This window comes from Aptenodytes patagonicus, chromosome 3 (genome assembly GCF_965638725.1).
Source record: "Aptenodytes patagonicus chromosome 3, bAptPat1.pri.cur, whole genome shotgun sequence".
Lineage (NCBI taxonomy): Eukaryota > Metazoa > Chordata > Aves > Sphenisciformes > Spheniscidae > Aptenodytes > Aptenodytes patagonicus.
The window spans coordinates 34354417-34370426 of record NC_134951.1 but is presented as its reverse complement, the minus strand read 5'-3'; the positions used below and the strand labels follow the sequence as shown (position 1 = coordinate 34370426).

Below are 16010 nucleotides of genomic sequence, written 5' to 3'. Positions count from 1 at the left end.
ATTAATAAAATTATGAACAGAAGAAAATATTCTAACAAATGCCCTCAAGAAGGAAAAATGACCAAATTCTTATACAGTTACGTGCATCCTTATTTTCCAAGCTTTAAAAGAAAATTCCTAAATGCATGCTTCAAGTATGTTCAATGAACAAACACATATATTCAGCAAACTCCCTCTAATATCCTGTCAAGTAAAATGATAAACAGTATAAACATAAACACTTCAAACTCCTCTGAGATCTGCTGTTGAATACCATTTCTAAGTAGATGAACTAGTGCCATATTTGAATGTCTTACCCTATTGATGTGCAGTCTCTACCATTTCAGTTTATGAGAGGTTTGGATATCTATAATTTTAACTTCTGAAAATTATTTCTAAGTACAACCAGGAATGTAAAATAGATGATGTGGTATAAAATCACCAGCCATGTTTTCCAGTAGTGGAACTATTCATCCAAGAAACAGGTATAAGTTCAATTTGGCAAAGTTAAACGACAGTCATTTTGCAGAAATTAAATTTTCTTTGTGCATTGTTGACTGTGAATGGAGACCATTATTTTTCATTGCCTAGATAGTGATGCAATTTTCAAAGCTAAATGAGCATTAAAAACATTCATTCTATGCTTCTGCAATGAACAATCTAAGATACCTAATGGCAAAATGAGACATTTCCTTTAATCTTTATGAACATATTGTACCCTCTTGAGGTAAAAATGAGAAAGGAGGGGATAAGCTCTCTGTATTTTTGATAAATGTTTCCCTCAGAAATGGGAGAAGTCTTGTATGTGTAGATGCAGCAGCCTGCCTGACTGCCAGTCCCTGAAGATCCAATCTGTCGGATGACTGTCCCACAGTTTCTTCCCCTTGGGCAGGCCAGTCTCTTTTCATTCCTCTGCTTTATTGGAGATGAGATTTTGGTACCAATATAGGGAGGAAATATGTCTCACCAAAGGGCACCATTTATACACATATGAATGGGTTTCCAAGTATTTGCCTTTGAGATCAGCTCACATACTAGCTATGCTGCTCTACATTAGGACCAGAGTCAGGATTTTCTGGACAAGTTACTATACTAATATACTATTTTCCCATAGGTTTACTTGTAATCTACCTCCTTTCAAGATACTTAGGTACTGAGTAACGGAAGATAGTATGAGGCCATAAGATTTTCATAACAATGTATTACAAAAAATGGCATATAACTAACACTGTTAACTATTAACTAATGTAATTGGTACTAAAAGTGGAAGACCTTATAAGTTAGAAAAAAAATTCCATAAAATAATAGTCATTAAAGAACAGCATAAGCTTTGAACCACAGATTATATAGAAAGTCATTCATGAAATGAGATCAAATATCTTTTCTATAAGACCATTTCCCAAACTATATTCTTAAAAGATTTACAGAGGAATGTTGCCTATGGCTGACTAAATTTCTCCACGTATGTGGACAGTGTTTGTTAAAACAAAAAAAGAAAAATGACCACAACAATATCAAGCTCTTTGGCACCACTGCAGGGCAATTTAAGCATTTGTGCTCCTTACAACAACTACCAGTCAAACAACGCAGACCACAGAGCTGTACCATATATTTTGAGTGAGAAAAAGTTTTTCTTCCCACTGTAAAGGAGACTTAGAGAAAGAAAAAACAAAAAATAAAAAAAAAGAAAATAACCTTTTACAGAGTTCTTCTGAAATTTTCCAAGGTGGGAAAAAGCTATATTCATCCATAGTAGAACAATCCTCTGATTTATATCACAAACCTTATCAAAGATCCTCTATCTCAGCCTTAAGCCAGAGCAGCAAATAGGGTCCTAAAACTCACAGCTGAAGCCAAGGGAAAGCAAAACAAAACAAACAACACCCATGAAATGAGTAAACTTACGGGTTCAGAAATCACAAAATATACTTCATAACTTTCAGACTCTGTTCTTGATTTTAGCAAACCCAGTACATGGATGCTTTGAGATGCTTTGAACTGATCTTACTGACACTGTTAACTCTGTTATCATTATACAACATGGTCCTAACAGAATTGCAGAGATATGCGTAGTATCTTTGGTCCATGTACTGAAGTCCAACTCTCCATATTAAAAAAAAAAAAAAAAAAATTACATAGGCACACACATAGTTACTCAGAATTATATCTGCATATATTTATATGGCTTTGAAGTTTGATCTCAACAATATCTTATAATTCCACTGCCAAAATAATTATTTACCATAAAAATACTTTTCTCTGATATTAATAATCCACTAACACCCTCACGAAACTGACTTGAAAAATGAAAAATGCTTATTCAGTTTGTTACCTCAATTGTTACGTTACTTTCAGGCTATGCAGTTTGAAAGAGGCAGACCTGTACTTCTATTTGGAATTAAAACCTACAGTCATAACCGAGGAAATCATATACTTTTTCAACACAGCAGGTTGATTTGTCTAGTATTCTAGATAGAAATTCTTTCCCTCCCTTTTCTATTTTTTTGTTTGTTTGGTTGGTTTTTTTGTTGTTTCTTTTTTTGTTTGGTTTTTGGTTTTGGGGTTTAGTTTGTTTTTTTTTTTAATTTGTTTTTTTTTTTTTCCTGAAAAGCCAGAAAATGAAAACAAACTTTGGCAGCTGGTATGCCACATCCTTAGCTTGGCATAAACCACGATACCTCCACATTCACAATGGAGCTCATTTGTGAGTAACAGACCTCTCTCTGACAAACTGCAAGTAACATGCAGAGTTAATAGCTGTCCCTTAAGTCTTTGTAAGTAATATTGTCTGTAGACTCCAGAGTCTCAGATAGGAAATCACTCTATTTCCACTGACTTTTGCTAGTTTTTACCAGCTGAAAGTATGATTCCTTGGTTTTATTCCTATTTTAACTAATTTATATTTTATGGGGTTTTACTTTAGTTCTATTTAATTTTCCTTCATTCATTTTCAGTAGTGAGTGAGTAACAAAACCCTGTAGAATTCATTAAAACTGAGGGTGAACTTTGCTATTTACAGTAGTTAGCCACGCCATCTCTAGCTGACCACCTCTAGCTGTTGCACCACCAGATGATGGCTGGACATTCTTGTGACTGCCTTACAAGGACACAAAATCCCAGAATGAGTCTGTGCAGAATTGCATCTTGTTATCGGAGTGTGACACTCTGGTGCCTCCCCTGTTTAAGGGACGACTGCATTGTCTGGAATATCTTGCCACTATACTTTACTGAATATGATTGTTGCCTCTTGACACTACCTTAATATGAAATTATAATACTCTCTTGGATGTGCTTTTACTCCATTGACTCAAAGTTACCACCACAGACTTAATTTCTATCCCCTTAAACCTCATTCTACTCAGAAATTGTTGGGAATCACCTAAAGATGCAGCTGTCCGAGGCAAAGGAGTAAATAAACTTAGATATTTAATTTCTCTGGGCAACGCTTAAGTGCACCTGTTAAAAAATGTCCTGTCATAAAACAGATGATTCCTTTAGAAAACACCAGCTTTTAATTGCTCATAAAAAGGGGCCTATAAACAGAATTATTCAGAAAAGAGTTTACAGAGGTAGAAATTTAGGAATAATACAAGACTCTAAGATACATATACTTAAATGTTGTAAAAAGTTATTTCCACAAATGGGCTGCAGACACTGCTTTCTGTTTCAGTTGGATGCATTTTTTTTAATTAGACTGAATCCTGGATGTCTGCATGTTTTATAGTTTCCATTTCTTTAGAACCTTTTACTGCACTGTATCTTACTTAATACAAGGTAGCAAAGGGAAACACCTTAGATTATTCCAGTTTCCTATAGCACCCATTTAAAAATACTGAAGGGTTAATTTATTTAGCTTTACCTTTAAAGATAATTAAAAAATAATATACACAAAACTAACTACCGAATTATGACTATTACTTAGAATATATCCATAGAATTAAGTTAGATTTTTATCTACATTTGTGAAGATTGCTTGATAAAGATTCATATAGACATTCCCTTGATATTAGTAATTTTTAATCTTAAGTAACTGAGAGCCGTATTTCCTCAGAATCACTGAGTATGCAGTTTTAGAAAAGAGAGGAAAAAAATCTACTCTTTTATGCACTGTTCACAGCTAAGTTTTCAGGGAACGTGAATCATTTAATAAGCTTGTTTGATATTGAGAAAGAAATACGAGCTCTCGATCATTTACTTCAGGCACGAAGTCAGATGCTGCGATGAGCTAGACATTCAAAGTTTGCATGACATTTTCCCCCTTTAATCAGTGGAGAAAGCTTGAGTCTTCTGAAAGCCAACATATTGATCTGATCAAAGAATTGCTGAGGCTGCTGCAAAGGAAATGAATGTGAATATATATGGAGCAGAAGTATATAAGGGTGTAAGAAAATTCCAGTTGACCTTTCTCTGTAGTTTTCCTATTCTTTTGTCTATTTTTCTCTGAAAACTGTCTCTTGTGGTAGCCTTTAGCCACCAGAAAATTGTTACATATGGTTTGAGCAAATGAAGACTAGGAAAAAGAGAGTGACACTGGCTGAGTATGAATCTTGTGACTTGAAGGATTTTTTTGGGGAGTGAAGAAAGAAATGTGACAGATGCCCACTTTCATGTAACAGAGCATCTGCTCAGCTGACAATGTACAACTTTGGGGCAGGAACGACTGGTGGGCTACATCTGAGTGCGAAACAAAGAGGATTAGGACCAGGAGCCAAAGTCATGAATGAAAAGAACAGGGGGGAGAAGGCAGAACTTATAACTGCTCTGACCACCATACTCACTATCCAAGAACAGAGTGTGACCAACTACGCACCACAGTGCAATGAGAAAAGCATTAATCATGCCTACCAGGACTGGTTTCTCACCCAGACTATCCCCTGAACCATGCCTTGACATTGTTTGGGCAGGTGCCAGTATGGACAACCGAGGGACAGTTCTCAGGTCTGCACCTGGTCCTTTTTGATTCATGTTTATAGACACAGTCAGAAAAGCCAGATCCTAGCCTGAAATGGGAAGATGATGGGCACTGACTCTTTTAGGCTGTTTTGAAAAGAAATGGGATATTAGACAATGGAAACTGGAAAAAGTCTACATAGCAAAATTATGTAATAATACATAAGAAAAGATTCTTGGCTAAATATTGCTTACTTTGGTGTGTATTTTACTAGTTACTCAAAAGCTAGGTAGAAATCTGAAGAGAATATAAATACTCCATGAATTAAAGGGGACTTGTGTTTTTATATCTATTAGGAATGTAGTTCATTGCAAAACCATGAAAGTTTCACTTTATTTTTTCCTTGTGAAAATTTGTTCTTGACAAAACCAACCATAATTGTATTAATCACTACAGAGGTATTTACACATGAACTATGACGCACTACAAGGAATGATTCCTGTTCACCTTCTTAAAAATAATAAGTGCAATCCACACAGTGGTTCTTTAAAGGCTGTACCCTTAAATTTTTCTTTGTGAAAACATAAGGTATTCTGGAATAACTTGATGGAAACAGGAGAGAGATCTGAATGGCTGTTTTGGGCCATTCTATGGAATTTGCATTTTCATTTGTCTGACAGGTCCAATTTTCTTTCTATTGGGAGAAAATGTTGAAATTTTACCAGCTGAATTTTTATTAACCACAAATATCCACATTAAAATTCACAATACTGTGCTTTAGCACTACACAGCCTCAGAACAAGAAGTAGTTTCATTACAAATTAATTCTGAGTATATGTGTATGTAATTATTAAAATAGTTGTTTCCTGACTAAAAATTTTAGACATTTTCTTTACACCTTTGGACAAGGTTTTTTCTGTCTTCTTTAATATATTTGATAAAAGACCCCTTCAAATGTTAAAACCAATTCAGTCTCTTGGTATATTTTAAGCCAGTATGATATTTATGATATCATATGATATGAGTCAGAGGATCTCGAGTGTTGTAGTTAAGATACACGTCACTAATTCTGATACAAAAAAATAAGCAGACTAGGCAGATGCCATTAGGATAAGTAAACAAACCATATAATGTGGAGAGGTTTCCAGAGAGTATGAACAGGATCTACAATTTACAAGACCTAAAAATCTTTCTTGGGGAAAGATGAATGAATCATAGAGTCATAGAATCATAGAATCGTAGAATAGTAGAATGGTTTGGGTTGGAAGCGACCTTAAAGATCATCTAGCTCCGACCCCCCTGCCATGGGCAGGGACACCTTCCACTAGATCAGGTCGCCCAAAGCCCCATCCAACCTGGCCTTGAACGTTTCCATGGATGGGGCATCTACCACTTCTCTGGGCAGCCTGTTCCAGTGCCCCACCATGCTCATAGTGAAGAATTTCTTCCTTATATCTAGTCTAAATTTACCCTCTTTCAGCCATTATCCCTTGTCTTGTCACTACATGCCCTTGTAAAAAGTCCCTCTCCAGCTTTCTTGTAGGCCCCCTTCAGGTACTGGAAGGCTGCTATAAGGTCTCCCCAAAGCCTTCTCTTCTCCAGGCTGAACAACCCCCAATCTCTCAGCCTTTCTTCATAGGAGAGGTGTTCCATCCCCCTGATCATTTTCATGGCGCTCTTCTGGACTCACTCTAACAGGTCTTTCTTATGTTGGGGGCTCCAGAGCTGAACGCAGTACTCCAGGTGGGGTCTCACGAGAGTGGAGTAGAGGGGCAGAATCACCTCCCTTGACCTGTTGGTCATGCTTCTTTTGATGCAGCCCAGGATACGGTTGGCTTTCTGGGCTGCAAGCACACATTGACGGGTCATGTTGAGCTTCTCATCAACCAACACCCTCAAGTCCTTCTTGGCAGGGCTGCTCTCAATCCATTCTCTGCCCAGTCTGTATTTGTGCTTGGGATTGCCCCGAGCCATGTGCAGGACCTTGCACTTGGCCTTGTTGAATTTCATGAGGTTCTCAGGGGCCAACTCTCTAGCCTGTCAAGGTCCCTCTGGATGGCATCCCTTCCCTCCAGCGTGTCGACCACACCACATGGCTTGGTGTCATCAGCAAACTTGCTAAGAGTGCACTCAATCCCACTGTCCATGTTGCTGACAAAGATGTTAAACAACACTGGTCCCAATACTGACCCCTGAGGAACACCACTCATCACTGGGAATGAACCCACAGTAACAGACAGAAATCCAGCTTGCTCATTTCCTAGGATTCCCAAAGCTCAGCAGGTGTACCATTGCTTGCGTCTTATAGCTAGAGTAGGTACACCTTCTGAAAGCTTCTTTGGTCACTAACATTTCTACATATATCTAGGTAGGACTGGAAAATTTTAAGATACACTCCCATAAGCCTACAGGGTTATTTAACCTTTTGGTACAAATTTCATGGATATGAACATGGAATGGAAGATCAAAGTGGGAATAAGAAAGTATGCAAAGACAGAAGACAATGGATAATGTTTTAAAATAATTTTCTCCCCTATGGCATCCTAGACTGTCTGTGAAGGCAGAAATCAGACTTTGTTCTCTGTCAATATTTATAAAGTTTATCTAAGCAGCTCAGTATGAAGTATTAAATTAAAAATTATATGTTAATTACTATACTGGATCAGATTACCGACCAGAGTACCAGTGTCACAGTAGCCATTTTTAAGTAGAGAGCTAACAGACTGTTAGAAGCTGATTTATGCATGGAAGCATGGCTTACACCTCTTCGTTTTTTCATATAATATGATAGCTAGCTGCATTCACCACGTACACTTCTACTTGTTTTTATTTTATTCTTCTTAAGACCTTGGCCTCATGCTCATTCAGAATTAAATGTGCTAATGTATAGTTTAATTAAGAATCTTTGTTTTTCCTGAGAGCAAGATTAAACAGAGATGTCAGCCTAGTTTCTCTTTTCATTCACTTCTCAGTTGTGTACATCTAGTCCCTTTTAACAATCTGTTCTCAAATATCTATTCTAATCATTCCAGTTCTCAATCTGTTATTTTTTGTTATCATGCAGCTCTGAACCTCTCTATGTTCACAGGCTTTATTTACTCACAAAGTAGCACTCTTCTTTGCTTTAGATGACATGAATCTTTCAAGCCTAAGCTAGTCACTAGGCTGTCTTTATAGCCAGTGGGAAAACTTCCAGAAGACAACCTGTGCCCTTACTTTAGATGTCTGAGATGGTATTAATTGCTCTCCTGAGCAGTAGTTTCCCTTGACTATAAAGGAAGCTTAGGGTGACTTTGGCAAACTTTGTGATGCTTAAAGTAAGTAAAATGAATCCCAACCATACAATCCCAATTGAAAAGAGCATTGCAAGTGATGGCTACTGAAAATTAAAAAAAAATCTGTATTTTCTTTAGGCTGCTCTTTTTGCACACTAATGCTGTTCTTTTCTCTGAACTCTGCTGAAAAGTGACCATGGGATTTTACTGAATTCTTTTAGATTCCTACATCATGTATAGTTGGAACTACTCCCTCTTACATGCTTTGTCAACACTGAATTTAATCTGCCAGTGGATATCCTCTTCTTTTCATTTTGCTATACCCCCTGGAGTTCTTCAGTTTTTCCTGTCTTTGACAAGTCTAAATAACTTTGTGATCTCTGCATATATTAGAACATTACTGATCACTCAAACACCAGTATTCATAAAATTAACATTAACAAAAAGTGGCTTTTCTCATGCTGAAAATTGTTTATTTTCTTTCAGTTCCAAATAACATCCATGACAACACACTGCACTTCAAGATTATTTGGTGTTCTCATTAATATCTTCTAAGAGCTGTAAGCTTGATTTTTGACGAGAGTCTCCTTTAACCATTTTTTGGCTGCTGCTCTTAAGGAAATTCGTTTGACAACAGAGGAAAAATTTTCCCTTACAAAAGAATCCTAATTTGCCATAAAAATATGTATCTTTTATACTGCTCCCTATTTCCAGTTCCACATTCCACCTATACCTTTAAAGACAGTTATGCTTGTGGCACTCCAATCTTCCAGTCTAGCAATTTTTTTTAAATTAAAGGATGAATATTTCTTGATAGCAGTTCAGCCACCTTTTAGTACATTTCTTCAGAACTCTCAATGGTTTACTGTGATGGGACCCCAAATCAGCCAAAGTCCTGAAGTGAATCTGCTTAGGCCTTTAGCTCTCCAAAAAAAGTTCAAAAGGCTGTTAAAAGCCAAGATTAATTCTTTGATCTAAAATCAGGAACTCACTTTTTAAAACAGAGAAAACTGAAAGCAAGTAGTTAACACAGAATGGTAATATGGTTTAAAAGCTTTTCTCCCACTGCATGTTGTATCCTTGCAGGTGGGTCTGTGCTTTCAGCTAATTCAGGGACTTTGAGTGGTAGCAAAAGCTCCTGTTTTTTCACACTATCCTTTTCCTGTGCCTGCTCAGCTGGTCCTGAGGAGGAGGAGGAGGTGGAGGAGGAGGAAGAAGAAGAGAAGGAGCAGGATGAAGAAGGAGGCTTCCACCTCCTATCAGAAGCTTTTATTTCACCTAATCATTTCTTAAAGGAATATAATATAGAACTGAGAGCACACAAATAAAACAAATACCATCTGTCCCAGCCATGTGTGATCAAAGTAAATTGTTGCTTTTACATTTGTTAAGTTTTTCATAGCATATTCTCTATCCTTGAGAGAAGAGCTAAGAGGAGATGGGCTTTGCTTCAATGGAAATGCATTTGATTTGACTGAGCTGCCTAAATAAACCCCAAAGCACAGATATTGGATCATCTGGATTTGGAAGCAGTCTCTGATGTTTTGTTCAGAAGCAATGAAAAATTGGGAGTTAAAAGCCACCACATTGAAAAGTTTAACAGTGGCATGGCAACTGTCCTTATGGACCTTCTTAGCTACTTTGAAATGTATAATAATGTGACTTGGTATAGCCTACCATAAGTTAAGGTAACTTTCATAACTTCCCATGTGCCATGAGCTGAGAATGTGTAATGGACAGTCATTGCAGCGTGGCTGTTGTGTAGTAACTTGTTAAGCCACAGTTACTTGCTTCTGTCTCTTGAAAGAAAGAGAAAATAAAATTCCATCTGTGGAGGATCTCAGGAGATTAGCATATCAGTCAAACACAATTAGATGTTCAAATTGTATATGGACCACTATAGTGCCATTCAATTAGAAATAAACTTGTAAACTGAAATTAGTAGAAGGAAACCAAGAACTCAGTACAATACTGTGAAATTTGCTACACAACTGGATTTTTTTTCTGACACGAAGCAGCAGTTCATCTTTAGTACTGAATCCTTTTTCTCATATATCTGAACTATAAAGTGATTCTAAAATGAAAATACGGCAAAAGGCATTTCAAATATCTGAAGGTGGTGAGGGAATATTTTATGGTAAATAACTATGGAACAACTATTGGATAGTCCTATTTAAAAATGAATATATAAAAATTAGGCCTGCTTTCTGCACATATCTGCTTCCTGCATGGAATCTGTTTGCTGACTTAAATGACAAGAATGTTATTACAAATTATAAACAAGACCTCACACATTTTTAAACTCTTGTTGGTACAGCAGAATTAATGCTAAGACAAGACAACAACAACTGCATAGTTCATTCCTCTCAGTTGAGATCAACATAAACGTTCCCTAAATTCCAAGTACATAGCCAGTCAGACACAGTTATGCCAACCCCCTGAGGATAACTACACTAAAACTGAATTAATCCAGATACATTCCTTCCTTGTTTGTGAAACTAAGAAATTACTCCTTGTTGATAACAACCTTCAGTCCTCATCTCACCATGTCACCTGAGCTCAAGTATTCTGGTCAATGAGTTGCACAGCAGTGACCCTGTCCTTTTTTGATGGATGACTGAGCAAAGAGAGGATAAACTCATGCCAATATGTTAAGGCACAGAGCTAGGTAGTCAGAATAAACCTAAATTTATTTTACTGTTCTCGGTTTCTTTCTATTCCTTTGATGGTTATATAGTTAAGAACAGACCTACTCCTGAGTGCCTAAAAATATCTTATATGTGGGAAGAGAAAGATAATCAAAAGAAAGACTGTTAAGAATATGCAGTTATCTAGACTAGCCAGTGCACAGTATGGTTTCTGATTCAATTGGAAAGTTGTTGCTGTTTCCCATTTGAAGCCATGAATATGTAGAGACACAGATTATTTGAATGCGTCTTCTTAAAACATTTTCCAGTGTTTTTTTCACATTTTTCAGAGGACAAACAGATCAGAATGCAGTACAACATGCCAAGCAGCACAGGCTGTGCTCTTTAAATAAGCTCATCTTTTTATTTTGTCATAAAAATGCCATGGAACAAGCATTTCAAGAAAGATACTGTCTTTTCTTTATAAATTTGTGCAGGCCTTAGCATAATGAAGGACTGACAACTGGAAGAAGCTTTAAGTGGTACTACAGTGCAAACAGTAAACAACAGAAATAATAAATCACTGGTTAAAAGCTAAAGTTCCCCATACTGCCTACTGAAATGTTTTAAACATTTTAAGACTGCCAGAGTTCTTTTTGGTGAGTTCTTTGACATGTCTCCAATACAAGGCTATGCCTTACAGGGGCTAGTGTTTACAGTCCTGTCAATCTAAATATGAACTGGACAACAATAATAAATATTTATTATTGCACAGCAAGTTAGATTTTTAATAGGGACATTCCAAAAATTTCCCTGCTTTATTCTGCCAATTAGTTTCTAAATTAGCCTATTTTCTAACTGATTCTAATGACTTGCTGAAGAACTTACTGACATATAGATGCAGGAAGATGCTAACTGAAAATCTGTATCGACACCAGAAGTTTTGCTGTCAGACAAACATATATTTTGAATTTCTTCATTACATACAACTACCTAATACTTTCCTGGCATTATAAAAATGTAGCTATAGAAAGTTATTCAAATAAGGAAGATACTAAGCAAAGACAAAATGCTTAGAAAATAGCTTTTCAAACTAATTTTTGGTTGAATTTTTAATAAAACGCTGTGATATTGCAGAAGCATTTATGGCTACTAATAAGTGGAATTCAGTTTCTAAAAATCTTCATATTTGATGTTTGTTATTATGTAATTATATTGCCTGGCAACTCTCCAGTGCCAAAAACAAAGTTTGAAAAATAAATTTGAATAAAATTTTGAAACTGTCACACATAGAAAAAACTGATGTAAGAAACCATAGGCTTAAATTATTTTGGCAACTAATAGATTTTTTTTTTAATTATTGCTTATCTGTCTATGCTGATTATTATCACACCATAATGTGCAAAGACTGTTCTTTGGGAGAACAGAATATTAAAAAAGATAATGTCAACAAAATTAACATTTCTCAAGCTATTAAGTATATCATTATTATCTTAATTAGCATGATTTTCTAAATTACCATTTGAAACACTGTACATCCTGGAAATGCTCTAACATATACCTACAGTTCATAGTATTCTGATGAGTATTTTCTGAAATTTATTTAGAGTCTGAAACTTTGCATTTAGATCTTGAGATATGATTATGGAGAAGTCCAATGTGTAAGGCATAGCAACTGTGTTAAACCAGAGAGGAGATAACCAAGCAACAGAGATAATCCGGAGAAGGAGGAGCAGCCCAATCTGGATTGTGATAGAAGCAGCAACTCTATAGTACATACTTGCAATTTCTGAATTTCAATAGATCATAAATTTGATAGAAAAAATTCCTATTTCTTACCTACATTTCCAGTCATTAGGTATGAATTCTGAAAGTCCATCATTCCCATTCCAACAATGTGTATAAAATCTTCAATCACCTGCATTAACTCCACCGAGCCTGGATAGATCTAATAAAAGAAGGTCAGACATGCCGTTAACTATAATATCAAAATCTCTACAGCAGCAAATTCAAATAAAATCTAAAGTCCATCAAATGAAATGTGAGACTTAACAGTCAAACTGCTCTTCCCATGTTTCAATACCCAATATTTTCTGTCACTGTAAACCAACCATTTAGTCATTAGATCCTCATGTGGACAGACACTACTTCCCATATAGCTACATGAAATCAGCTTTGCGCTGGAACTGTGGAATGTTTGCTCTAACTCACTGTACTTACCAAAAAAATTTTTACTGGCCATTACTTTCATTAATGGTTAAAGCATTTCATATTCCAGAATAATTCTAATTAAAATATCCTTCCTTCCTCTGGAAGATATCTTCAATAACTTCAGAACTATTGACACAAACAGCTGAATGAATATCTTACCATGGTCTCTCCAGCATGATAAACCTTTGTTGCTTTAATCAATATTTAAGTAATATAAATTTTTACTGGTAATACTATTTTCATTGCTGGTGTGGAGTAGTAGAATCACAGGATAGCTGAGGTTGGAAGTGGCCTCTGGAGATCATCTAGTTCAACCCCCTGTTCAGAGCAAGATCAGCTCTAGCAGGTTGCCCAGGACCACATCCAGTTGGATTTTGAACATATCCCAGGATGGAGACCCCAGAGCCTCTCTGCACAACATATTCTAGCATTCAATCACTCTCACAGTGGAAAGGTTTTTCTTATATTTAAATGGAATTTGCTGTACTTTAATTTTTGCCCCTTGGTTCTTGTCCTGTCACTGGACACCACTGAGAAGAGTTTGGCTCAGTCTTCTTTACTCTCCCCCCTCAGGATTTTTTAACATTGACAGGATCCCCACTAAACTTTCTCTTTTCCAAGCAAAATAGTGTCAGCTCTTTCAGCCTCTCCTTGCATATCAGATGCTCCTGTCCCCTAAAGATCTTCATGGCTCTTCACTGGACTCATTCCATGATGTCATTCCATTGTACTGGGGAGCCCAGAACTGGACACAGTAAACTAAAATAAACTGCATAGCCTTTGAATTGCTAATGTAGCCTCTCAGTATGACTTTCAAAATGGTAAGAACTAGCACATTTCCAATAAATATAATTTATTTGCAAAGCTGTAATGTACTATGATTACAAAAACATTAAAAATTGTTATATTCAACAATAATGATGCATCATCAAAACCGCATTAAAGGTCAAACCAGTTATTAATAAGCTTAAAAATTCTGCTTATATCACACACATTAAAAATAATTTTTGGTTGTTATGGCCTGTTATGAACAGGACAATTTTCAGTAATACAGTATTTTGCAATAGAAAAAGAATGGAAGACCTGTTCACAGTGCTTTTTTCTTCATATCGGTGAGATGTCCAGATTTCACTTTATGAGCAACATTCAACCCGTTCTTTCCACTACTGGGACTACAGACTCTGAAAAATGCCTATAGAGACTATAAATTCCAGCATGCTGTGCTCCATCTTCATCTTGCTTTATCTGTCTAGATCCATAGCTGCTTAGTTCAGGATAGAGAATTTCACAATGTGCTTTGCTTTCTACATGGATCTTTTTATAAAAGGCAGGCCAGCAATACAATTTTTATGAAGAATTTGTTGTGACATTTATGATCCTAACAGGTTGTAAATGCTGCTTCAGGTGAAGGAGACTTAACTTCTGTTTTCCTAATGATGGGTTACTGAGGTAGTAAGTGTAGCTTTTGCATTCATCTCATTCATAGCACACACACTCGCAGATTATGTACTAAGGATAAATTTCAGTGAAAAGATTTTTTCACCTTAGTTCTTACACATAAAATTTTATAGTAATAACTTTAGCAGAAACTGTTGAACAGTCAGTGTTATAGAGGTACTCTTCGTCTTTATATATCTGAAGTACTGGTTAATCAATAGGATGCCAGCAGATGGTGATGAAGAATATGCAGAATAGCTCCTGTGTTTTGAAACACCAGTATACACTGAACGCATTGTGGACTTGAAGTGGTTTCCTGTGTGCAGTGCTTTACATCAGCTCTTAAGAAAAGGCAAGTATTAAAGTGAGTGCTGCTTATCTGAATGCTATATAACCTGTAATTAATGGTATCAACTGCTGGCATTTAATCCAGAAAAAAGGATGTGCTGAGGCATTGCAGCTGTATACTTGATAGAAAGTCAGCAATTTGCTGACAGTGAGTAAGATTTTCTTTCCAGCAAAGAATCCAGAAAACAGGCTAAGAGATCTATGTTAACAGTAGCTGTGGAGTTCAAGAAAACCATGCAAGCTGACAAAAGAAGTTGGTTAGACTGCTCCTTGGTTTGCAATGTTTCATTACAAAAAAAGAGTCAGAGTGGCTGAACCGGAAACAGAATCACCTTTACTCTTTTCTAATGAGTCAATAGTGTTTGCACTAGGTTGTATTCACAGCACATAATGACTTGTACATGTTCCTTTCAAGTTCAATTCCTACCTTGATTTTAACATAAAAACTAAAAAAGTCTTCACACAGGATGTAGTAATATCAAATAATATTGTTTCTGTTTTAAAATCCAATTCTATTTAACCATAACATTTCAGCGTTTTATCCAAAATACGATAGAAAAAAATATTTTGTATAGGAAAGCTTTTTTTTTCAGTAGTGGAAGAAAAAAAGACTCTTAGGAGTACTTAGGAGCCCAGCTCACCCTTCTTAGCTCGTATGAAGAGCTGCTTGCTTCAATAGTTTCTTTGAGACTGCTTGTGTAACTGCCCAAGAACAGTAACAAGACCAGGTTTCTTCCGGTGCCATAGCTCAGGATTCTAAGATTTAGTGAATTCCCTAGCTTTTTCACCAGGCAGCTATGGCCCTGCTACTCCTGCATTCAGCTCATCTTGGTGCTTGCTTGTGTTCCTGCCCGCCTACCGGTGCTGTACTCAGGTCTGCGAGACAATGAATTACCAGGCACAGACAAGGAGCTACGAAAAAGTAGAAATAACTTGTCTCCTTTCCCTTTTTCAAGACCACTTCTTCTACCAGCAGCAATGAGGGGAGGGAACTGGAGATTTGTTGTTCCCTCTTTTACCTCCACATTCTCACCATTTACCCTTAGGTACTGTCAACTCCTGATCTTTGTGGGACAGATGGTGGACATGGCATGGGTAAGCAGGCAGGGTGGAGGTAGAAGATGACAAGGCTGATAACATAAGGAGTGGTATTCTGTCTGTTCATTAGCGGGGTTAAAATAGCTGCTTAATATTGGTTCCCTAATCTTGGTGCTGTTTATGGAAAATGCCCACATGCATGTG

The 16010-nt window shown here is 36.6% G+C and overlaps 1 protein-coding gene across 5 annotated transcripts in view; it reads right to left on the bottom strand.

The window, feature by feature from the left end:
* Positions 1–16010, bottom strand: part of ADGRB3 (adhesion G protein-coupled receptor B3) — a 489817-nt gene that overhangs the window by 216964 nt on the left and 256843 nt on the right. For all 5 annotated transcript variants that reach the window (XM_076332999.1, XM_076333002.1, XM_076333003.1 and 2 more), the window contains exon 12: positions 12612–12720. In XM_076332999.1, the coding sequence (XP_076189114.1) occupies positions 12612–12720 (109 nt within the window). The remainder of the gene's footprint in view (positions 1–12611; positions 12721–16010) is intronic.